We start from the raw sequence: 10170 nt of genomic DNA, 5'->3' as shown, positions 1-10170 counted from the left end.
GGACGAGCAAAAGAGGAGGGCGATGGCCAGCTACATCAAGTGCCACTAAGAGCTCAAGTAGAATGAAAGTGGAAAATGACAGTTGGATCTGGCAGCACAGAAGTTGTAAGTGACTTCCACAAAAGGACCTCCCATGGTTGAGGACAGCGCTGCAGAGCTTGATGAAAACCAGACAAACTGGACTGGAGGGAGTGACAAGAGATGAGCTCAACCTCCTTGAACAGTTTTGTTGTCAAAGGGAAAAGTACAGTCAAGAGAGGGGTTGTGTTTCCTTCGCTAGAGAGATTAATCCTGTCTGAATGCGAATCCAGCAAGGGCAGTGTGGAAGTTAACAGCAGTTGCAAAGCACTGGGGCAGGCGGGAACAACACGATCCAAGACACAAGAGCCAGGCATCAGCCACGGCAACAGGAAGATGATGGTGAAAACCAAAAGTGTCTGAGACTGGTCTCAATTTAGGAAGTTTGTTTTGCCAAGGTTGAGGATGTGCAGTGACACACCCTCAGGAGGTTCTGATGACATGTGCCCAGGGTGGCCAGGTAACAGCTTGGTTTTATACATTTGAGGGAGACATGAGACATCAATCAATACATAAGATGTAGGTTGCCTCTTTAGGAGGTAAAATGTGAAGTGGGGACACCCGGGTCATAGGTACATTTAAAGGTTTTCTGATAGGCAATTGGTTGAGAGTTATCTAAACACCTGGACTCAATAGAGGGGAATGTCCGGGTTGCATTACGGAGTTCTGGAGACCAAGGTGTTATCATGCAGATGAAGCCGGGAATACACTGCAAATGTTTCTTATCAGACCTAAAGAGTCGTCTATTATAGGGTCTCCGTGCGAATATTTGTGAGGCCATGTTTGACTTCCACTTCGCAGCAAGGGCTGAACTAGTTTTTCACGACAACTTAGAAGGCCACCAGCGGAGTTGACGGTCCATCCGTTGGCTGCGGCGCTTAGAATTTTATTTCTGGTCCATACCGGAGGAGGGCAGCGCTGGCCCTCACTCGGAAAGCAGGCTCTCCCCTCGCATCCTCTTTTAACAAATTCCTGCTCTCTCGACCCCCGTCGCTGCCATCTGGGCTCGCCTTTCCGCCCTTCATTAGGCCCTGCCGTGGCGGGGGCTGAGGGCCTCAGGGGACGGTTGCGTCCCCGCCGGGACGCCCTGGCCCTAGCCCGCATGTGGGGCGCCGTCACCCCGCCGTCGCCGCATAGCCAGGAGACTGGCTGAGCGCGTTCGCTGCAGGAGGCATCCTCAGCTAGATCCTGCTTAACTTCCCGCAGCCAGCCGAGGACCCCGCCTCCCTCTGCTTCCTTCTCCCTCTCACTCCCCCACCCCTCTCTCCCTTCCCTCCGCCGCCCCCGCCGCCCCCGCCGCCCCCGCCCTCGGCCACAGCGTCCGACGTGGCGCGGCCGGCTGCGCAAGCTCAGTAGACGTGACTCGCGGCCCGGCGGGGCGGGCGGGCCGCGGTGACGTCAGTGCGCACGTCGTGGGTGGGCTTGGCTGCGCCACGTCGGCGCCCGGCGGCCGCGCCCCCTTAACGGCAGTGGCACTCGCTCGGTTCACGCGGCCCCGGCGCCCCACGCGCGCGCACGTCGCTTTCCCGCCCGCTCGCCTCCCGGAGCTCACACCCGCGCTCACTCGCGCACTCCCGCCTGGCCCGAGAACCGCGCCGCCGCCTCGGCCCCGCGGAAGCCCCGCCGCGCCATGTCTTCGCCTCCCGAAGGGAAACTAGAGACTAAAGCTGGACACCCGCCCGCCGGTACTGACTCGTTTCCCCTTTCTCTCCACGCGCGGGTGCCGGGGGCGGGCTCGAACCCGGGGGCGCTGGGCGGGGGCTCCGCGGGGAGGGCCCCGGCGGGCGCTGAGACTTGGTCCGGGCCCTGATGTCCGCCCGAGGGGCGCGGGCCGCAGAGAGCTCGGGCGCCCAGGCCCGGGACGAGCCCGCCTGAGCTTCGGTCCGGCTTGCCGGCGGCGGAGACGCGTTTCTTCCTAAGGCGCGCGGGCTCCGGTGCCTTGGGCGAACCCAGTTGCACAACTTGTAACAAAGTTTTGGCGGATAATATTTACTTAGAAGGTACAAGTACAGATGTCTAGAAAGAAAATAACAGAAACAATGAAAAGTCAGTGGTGTTAATATCATGGTAATGATTAATTAGAGGCTGCCAGCGTTTCATACCGATTCAAGAACCAAGGAGCGGAAATAATTTTTATCATTAATCACTCAATATGACTTTCACCGCCAGTTTCTTCCACATCCAGATTTTTTTTTCCCCCAAAGGTGCTTTTTCTCTTTTTGAGCAAATCCTAAACTTCTGAGCCAAGGAAGTTAACGCCAGGAAAGAGCGGTCTGTCTTAGAACCTAGGGATCTAAGCAGCCTTTATGCTCCTGCGACCACCTCTTCTCTCTGGGCACGGTTCCTGTTTGCACTTTGGACTCTCTCCAGACGGGTCTGTTTCCGTTTCTACTCTCCTTTCCAGTGGCATTCGGCCCATATGGAGGGACACTGGTGAGAAGATCAAAGGCCTTGGGTCTCAGAAGCCAAGTCATCTCAATGTGTGGATGCGTGGGGTTCTTTTAGAGTCTTAATAGCACACCTTAGTGTCATAAACTCAGTCTTCTAGGAACAGAAGTCTTTGAGAAACATGGCTTCTTTTGGTGGCACATTTGTGCCATTTTCTTGTTACGATAAAGATTCCTGGCCGGGCGCGGTGGCTCACTCCTGTAATCCCAGCACTTTGGGAGGCCGAGGAGGGTGGATCACTTGAAGTCAGGAGTTCAAGACTAGCCTGGCTAACGTGGTGAAAGCCCGTCTCTACTAAAAGTACAAAAATTAGCTGGGCGTGGTGGCGGGCGCCTGTAATCCCAGCTATTCAGGAGGCCGAGGCGAAAGAATGACTTGAACCAGGGAGGCAGAGGTTGTAGTGAGCCAAGATTGAGCCAAAGCACTCCAGCCTTGGCGACAACGCGAGCGAGACTCCATCTCAAACAAACAAACAAACAAAAAAAAAATTACCATTATCCTTCTCTGCTGTCCTCTACTGTAGGGCGGGAATTCCTTGCCCCAGCACAACGAATAGGAGCGGTTCTTTAAATATGTTGCAGTCCAGAGTAGGCAATATTTTTCGGTGGTAATGGAAGCTCTCTACGACAAAACTAACTGGCACTAGAAAAGAAAAATGTCTAACTGATGCCAGAGAACTTAAGAGGCATGGGGTTTTAGAAAATCATTCCACTGGGTGGAAAATGGGCTTTGGGGGAATTTGTGTTGCATTGGTTTTAAGGAAAAAAGAAAAAAAAGTACCTCAAAGGGAGATTTTTTTTTAATGGGATTTCCTTTAAGGATAACTGACTTCTATTCTACCACAGCGGGTCCCTGTCCCCCATGGGGAGGAGCACCTTGATTTCCACCTGGGGCAGGGCTGCCTCCAGGAACTGCCCTGGCCCTCCGCTCTCCAGGACCTGGGTTACATTAAAGCACATCTATTGGAATGATACAGAACCAAAGTACAGTAATTAAATTGCATACAGAGCTATACCCATGGAGGATTTCTTTGTTTTGTTTTTTGTTTTGTTTTATTACTTTTTTTTTGAAACAGAGTCTCACTCTGTCACCTAGGCTGGAGTGCAGTGGCATGATCTTGGCTCACTTCTACCTCCGCCTCCTGGGTTCAAGAGATTATCCTGTGTCAGCCCCCCGAGTAGCTGGGATTACAGGCACCTGCCACCATGCCTGGCTAATTTTTGTATTTTTAGTAGAGACCGGGTTTTGCCATGTTGGCCAGGCTGGTCTCGAACTCCTGACCTCAGGTGATCCACCCGCCTCAGCCTTCCAAAGTGCCCATATGGAGATTTTTAAGGTCAGATGTATAAACTGTACATACTCACTCCCTGGGAAAAATTTCTTGCTGGACTCTGGTTTTCTTTTGATTGCAGAGTAAACAGCTAGGCTTTGTGAATTACAGAGTAAGTAGCTTATTTACCCCTCAGGAGGGAAGAGGCAGCTTATTTGTGCTAGTGTAGCAGTGAGCTTGGGTTCTGAGTTTGAGGACATCACTTCACGCTTCACTGGGAGTCAGTTTTTCTCCTTTATGAAATGCGAGGTTTGGGCCTCGGGGCAAGTCGCAAGGAGGGGCTGCGTTTGCTGCCATGACTCTCCTGGCCCTCTTCAGCGTCAGGGTACCAGCACTGTTCATCCCACAGGTAAACTCCTCTAGTGACTTCAGGGCAGCTCCTTTAGACTTATGGGGTGAGCTCTTGGCTTGTGGCTGTCACCGTCTGTCATCTGTCTCCAAGACGATAGGAGGAGCCTGACGGCAGCACCCCTCAAATGCCAGCAGCACCCCTCAAATGCACTTTCCCAGGTGTTACAGAGGACTGTGTGTGAACCTTTTTTGGCAGGAAGCTCCGGTGTTCTTGTTTAGTCTGGCATTGCCAGACAGTAGGTAGCTCTGAAGGGTAGATAGTTAAAAAAAAAAAAAAAAAAAAGGCGGTCCACTGCAATAAAAGATAATCAAGGATTGCCAAGAGCACAGTTCATAAACCAAAATCACTGCCTTAAAAATGTTGAGAATGCTTTCATTAAGTGCTTAAATTGAATAACAGACTTGTGCCTCAGTGCTCAATCAGAAATAATAAAATTCTCTTACAGTGACTATCTTAATGTTCTTTTGTGTCTTCTCTTTATTGCTGTCTGGCCCATATCTCCTCCTGTACATTCCTGCAATCCCCTTGTTTTCCTTCGTGCTCTAACCTTTGCCTGTCGTCTTCTTGCTTCTGGGATTGGGTCTTCTCCATCTCTTTATTCCCTGGGGCAGCACAAAATACTTAATAAGCGCTCCTGAGTTTCCCCAGGGCCTCTTCTCACCCCTCACTGCCCCCATAGCATACCCGGCCCACAAGTTCCTTGGCTCTGAGCGCTCTCTACTGTGCACAGGGATGCAGGTGGTCCTCTCAGCCGGTTCAGGCAGCAGACTAGTGGAAACACTAATGAAGTTTGTTCAGTGTCACAATGTGCTGACACACTTCTAAGCACTTGGCACGTTTAACTCATGAAATCAGCAGTCATCTTACTGTTGAGATACTGAGCACAGTGCCATTTAAAAACGTGACCCAGAGCCGAGTGCGGTGGCTCACGCCTGTAATCCCAGCACTTTGGGAGACGCGGGTGGGGAGAGCACCTGAGGTCAGGAGTTCAAGACTAGCCTGGCCAACATGGTGAAACCCCGTCTCTACCAAAAATACAAAATTAGGTGTGGTGATGGGTGCCTGTAATCCCAGCTACTCCGGAGACTGAGGCAGGAGAATCTCTTGAACCTGGGAGACAGAGGTTGTGGTGAGCCAGGATCACGCCACTGGACTCCAGCCTGGGCGAGAAGAGCGAAAACTTAGTCTGAAAAAAAAAAAAACCTTACCCAACTGTTTGGACTATCTGTTGCCAACTCGCCTGAGCTAGTGACCTAGTGGGAGCAGCTAGAAAGGCTGTTGTCTTTTGGAACTTCAGCAACCCGTCGGACGACTCTATCACTGGCCAGGTGCCTCCTCCCAAGGTGGGAGACGAATGAGGCAGTTTGTAAAGGCTTCTGAAGAGTGTTAGAGAAAGGTGCCATGCAAATACAGGTATTGTTATTTATAATTGATGGATGGCACTGCATCACGTCCTGGCAAATGTGCTGTCGTCTGCAGTCCTCTGTAAAAGTAATCCAGCCTTAATGATTTGAGACCTCAGCACTGCTCCTGACTACAAAATCTTTGCAGAGAAATGGGATGAGACTGCTTGTTTGATGAGTTATTGCAAATGCAGATTAGCAAAGTTAGAATTAGCGAGATTCTGTTTCATCTAACAGCAGTCATAGCATTCCATAGCAGAAAGGGGCACCTAATTATAAGCCTTGCTGTTACTCATTTCTGCCAGTCTTTGTGAGTCTGTGGCAGTGAGATGGGTAAAATTTCTTTGTTAAATACATTTTGCTGGCCCCGTTCCCCTCCATTTCCCAGTGGAGCCAAAACCATGTGTCAGTAGAGTTCTCATAAATCTGCTACATGATAGCTTTGAATGTTACTAATCTTACATATGGTTTTCTTTGAAAAGCAGACTCTACATCCCCTCTCAAAGTGAATTAAATGGAAATATAAGCACAGTTGTATTTGTTTCAAGTAAAATGGAAAATAGACCATGTTACTTTTTTTAGTAACTTCAAAGTAACTTAGTTCTTATACTAATTGATCCCTTAGACATGAGTTAAGGATGCCTTTCAAAACTCGAGTGTAATTCCCCCTGAATTTTCTCCCTGAATTATCTCCCTGCAGAAAGACTTTCAGATTATCGATAGCTAGAAACGGAAGACTAATTTGTCTTCTATTAGCCCTGCGGTCACAGATTTGCTAAGCATAGTCCCAGTGTCAACCAGTCAGGACCATAGATTGAAGGGTCCAGATAAGAGGTCTGCTCTTGTTCCCAACATGCCAAGGAAAACAAGACCCCTTAGTTAGCACGGTTTTTTTTAAGAAGATTTCTGTCAAGACAGCCCCTGGCATTTCGCCTCTTCCCTAGCCTTTTTTTTTTTTTTTTTTTTTTTTTCCTCCAGACAGGGTCTCACTCAGTCTTGAGTGCAGTGGCATGACCTTGGCTCACTGTCACCTTGGCCGCCTGGGCTCAAGAGATCTTCTCACCTCAGTGTGCTGAGTAGCTGGGACTACAGGTGTGCACCATCATACCCAGCTAATTTGTGTACTTTATGTAGACACAAGGTTTTACTATGTTGCCCAGTCAGGTCTCAAACTCCTGGGCTCAAGCGATGTGCCCACCTTGGCCTCCCAAAGTGTTGGGACTCCAGGCATGAGCCACCACGCCCAACCTTCTCTAGCCATTTTTGGTTATCTGTGCCTTCTCATGTCTTTGGTGAGTGTCCTTTTCATTTCGGCCAGTGCCCTGTGCATTCTTACTTGGTTATGTGACTGCTTTCCCCTTCCCAGCTTCAGAAATCTTTTTTGTTTCTATAGAGAATATTCACTTTTGTATAAAGTACTAGATTAGGTATAGAAAATGGTACTTTGTCTTGTAACAAACAACCTAAATTCTCAGTGGCCGAACTAATCCAAGTTTATTTCTGTCCTGGGGGGGCGGTCTTCTTAACAAAGAACAATTCAGAGGCCCAGACACCCCCTGCTGCATAACACTAGCTTTTCAATGTGTGGCTGCTGCAGAGGGGATGAGTGTAGGTCACCGTGCTGGGGTCTGTATGGTGTGGCCCGCAAGTGGTGTGCGTCATCACATCAGTTTCCTATGGCTGCTGTACCAAATCACAATACACTTAGTGGTTTTAAATAACACAGTTTTATTATGTTACAGTTCTAGAGGTGAGACGTCCCAGATGGGTCTCACTGGGCTAAAATCAAGGTATCCACAGGGTGACTGGTTCCTTCTGGATGCTCAGGGGAGAATCCATTTTCTTGCCTTTTCCAGCTTCTAGAGGCCGCCTGCTTTCCTTGGTTCATGGCCCCTTCCTCCACAAGCCAAGGAAAGCTTCTTCAAAGGCAGCAATGACCAGTCACATCCTCACATTGCACACTCGGATCCCTGATTCTTCTGCCTCCCTCTTTCACATTTAGAGACCGTTGAGATTACATGGGCCCATCTGGGTAATCCAGAATAATCTCTTCACCTTCACAGTCTGTGATTCTAAGCACAGAATAGCAGTTTCCCTTCTTTCTTCCTCAGCTTAAGGTCAGCTGATTAGCAACTGTAATTCCATCTACAACCTTCATTTCCCCTGGCCATGTAGCCCAGCACACTTACAGGTTCCAGAGTAGGGGAACATGATGACATGATGCTGCCCACCAAAGTCACTTTTCCCTATATGGTTGGGCAGGACCCAGTTTGATGCCCCCCATCCAACTACGGGGAAGCTGGGAGTGGGACTGGCGAACACCTGACTAGTCCTTGCCTCAACCAACTCCCAATGCCAGCTTTTCCAAAGCACCTCCAGGCAGCAGATCCTACTTTCCCCTAAACTTTCTGAAATCATCCTCCCTATACTCAAGGATATACATGTAGCTGCTCCATGTACCTCCCAGCTTGAAAGGGGCCCAGTCAGCTGTCCGGCAGGGTGCCCGTCCTGGCCCAGTCGGTACTGAATTTGTCCTTTGGGTCAAAAACCATGTCATGGATGGAACACACACTGCTGTGGAAGATAGAGTCAGGCATTACTACTTCAGAGTCAAAGCTCCATGGCCCAGGGGGGTCCCACTATGTCTCTGAACTTCATTCTTTAACGGGGTTGCTCCATGTAATTTAAGAGCCTTCTCACCTTCACAGTCTATGATTCTGAGCACAGAATAAATAGCAGTATGAAGCCAACAAGAGTGCAAATTCAGGAATGTATCTGGGGCTCCGGCTCATTTTTTAGCACAAACCATTACTTCTAGCTTATATGTGCACACGTGAAAGCTCCTGTAAGGGCTCCACTTGGTCTGGGGGCAAGGTTCTCATTGGGGTTTTCAATAACTTGTATCTGTTATTGGGCCAGACTGTCAGCACTCACTCTCTGCGTACGTTCTTACCGCCTCTCACCTCTTTATCCTCTCCACTTTTTAGGGTTCCCACCTTCAGGTGCATGGGCTTCCATAAACGTGAGTCTCCACTTGCCAGTGATTTTCCTCTCTCCTGGTGGAGTCATTCTTCTTAACTAAGATAAGCCATAGTCTCTTGCTCTGTTCACATTGGGAAGTTCTACCCACCTAATCTCACCAACCCCTTTGCTTACCTGCCAATACATTGCTCTACCTAAAATCCTGTGGTTTAATCATAACCTGCAGCAGTGGTGGTTTTCTGTTTTCCACCGGAACAGTCCTCAGAACCTTTCATCTCTTCTTTTAGGTAGAAGAGCTTCCCTTTGAATAATATTTCAATAACTCTTCTCAGGAAAGAACAAAGGTAGCATATACTTGCGCGTCATGCTCCAGTACCTGCAGTGAATGCTTTTGGGACATTTGTGTGAATTAACAGCCCTTCCTAGCCCCCTGCTGTAAACCGCTCCCTGGTTCATGGGACTCTTCCGGTATTTCCCCTTTCTTCTTCCCACAGTAGCATTTTCTAGTGTGCTATTGAGCACTAGCAGATAGCAAGCCACCAGTGACTCCGTCTTACAGCCAGGCATCCTGACACCTGAGGATGGATGCTTGGCCCAGGATCCCATGTAGTCATTTGCTTCCCTGGTGTTTGCTTACCTCCTGGATGTGACCATGGGTAAAGCTTCCTCCACTCCCCTTCCCATTTGGGCGGGCAACTGCTCTGTAGAGAGTTTTTCATTTCAAACTCACCTTCCCTTATCTAGGTAGTGTAATAACCTGGCCCTATCTGTAGGCCGTTCCTTTGAGTTACTCTCAGAAGCCATGGTGCTGTTTCCTGGAAGGAGTCTGAGCAAGGAAAGGCTTACCTATGATTAAGGGTGGAACCCAGTCTGCTGCTTGCCAGCTGTGCGATTTGGGGCCACTGGCTTCCGCTTCTCCCTGCCTCAGGATCTACTCCGTGGGGCTGCTGTACAGTGGAAAGATGCGTGGACTCCACGTGGTTAGAGCAGTGCCTGGCACAGAGTGGTGATGAAGAGAAGTTGGATCTGTAATTCTCCAGAAGCTTCCTCACTTAGGTGCTGATGTAGTGACAGAGGTCCTGGTGGTGATCAGCACCACGGTGGGCAGGTGCTTTACAGGGCATGGCCTTCATTCCCCAGCAACCCATAGGGCAGTGCTCTTTAAGGAACTGCTGTGAAGAGAGGGTGAAGAACTGGAAAAGCACCAACGATTTGAGGACTCTAGAGGCCTCTGTAAGTACTAAATGTTAAATTAAAAACCCATTTAAGACTAGCTAACAGTCGAGCACATCCTGTGTGCCAGACCCTGTTGGAGGCATTTCATGTGTGCTAACTCATGTAATCCTCAGTTGGCCCTGAGAGAGGGGAACATTGTCACCCTTTCTTCATAGGTGGAAGACCCTGAGGCACAGAGAGCTTCAGCAACTTGCCCACACACAGCCACACACACACACACAAGCACATACGTAGGCACACATGTGCACAGGCACATGCACACACAGGCAGAACTGGGATTTGAACCCAAGATTCTGGCTCCAGCATCTGTGTTCTTAGCCGCTGCACAGCATTTCTGCTAA

General features: G+C 49.6%; 1 protein-coding gene across 3 annotated transcripts in view; it reads left to right on the top strand.

Moving 5' to 3' along the window:
* Positions 1-1505: 1505 nt before the first annotated feature.
* The window catches only part of DAP (death associated protein), a 76606-nt gene continuing 67941 nt past the window's right edge, over positions 1506-10170 (top strand). For all 3 annotated transcript variants that reach the window (XR_003119777.1, XM_025387074.1, XM_025387075.1), the window contains exon 1: positions 1506-1763. Coding sequence is in view for 2 of the 3 variants with exons in the window: in XM_025387074.1 (XP_025242859.1) it covers positions 1709-1763 (55 nt within the window). In the remaining variant the exon portion in view is untranslated. The remainder of the gene's footprint in view (positions 1764-10170) is intronic.

The sequence above is a fragment of the Theropithecus gelada genome, chromosome 6 (genome assembly GCF_003255815.1).
Source record: "Theropithecus gelada isolate Dixy chromosome 6, Tgel_1.0, whole genome shotgun sequence".
Classification (NCBI taxonomy): Eukaryota; Metazoa; Chordata; class Mammalia; order Primates; family Cercopithecidae; genus Theropithecus; species Theropithecus gelada.
The sequence above is the reverse complement of the archived record's forward strand: the minus strand, read 5'-3'. Positions and strand labels throughout refer to the sequence as shown.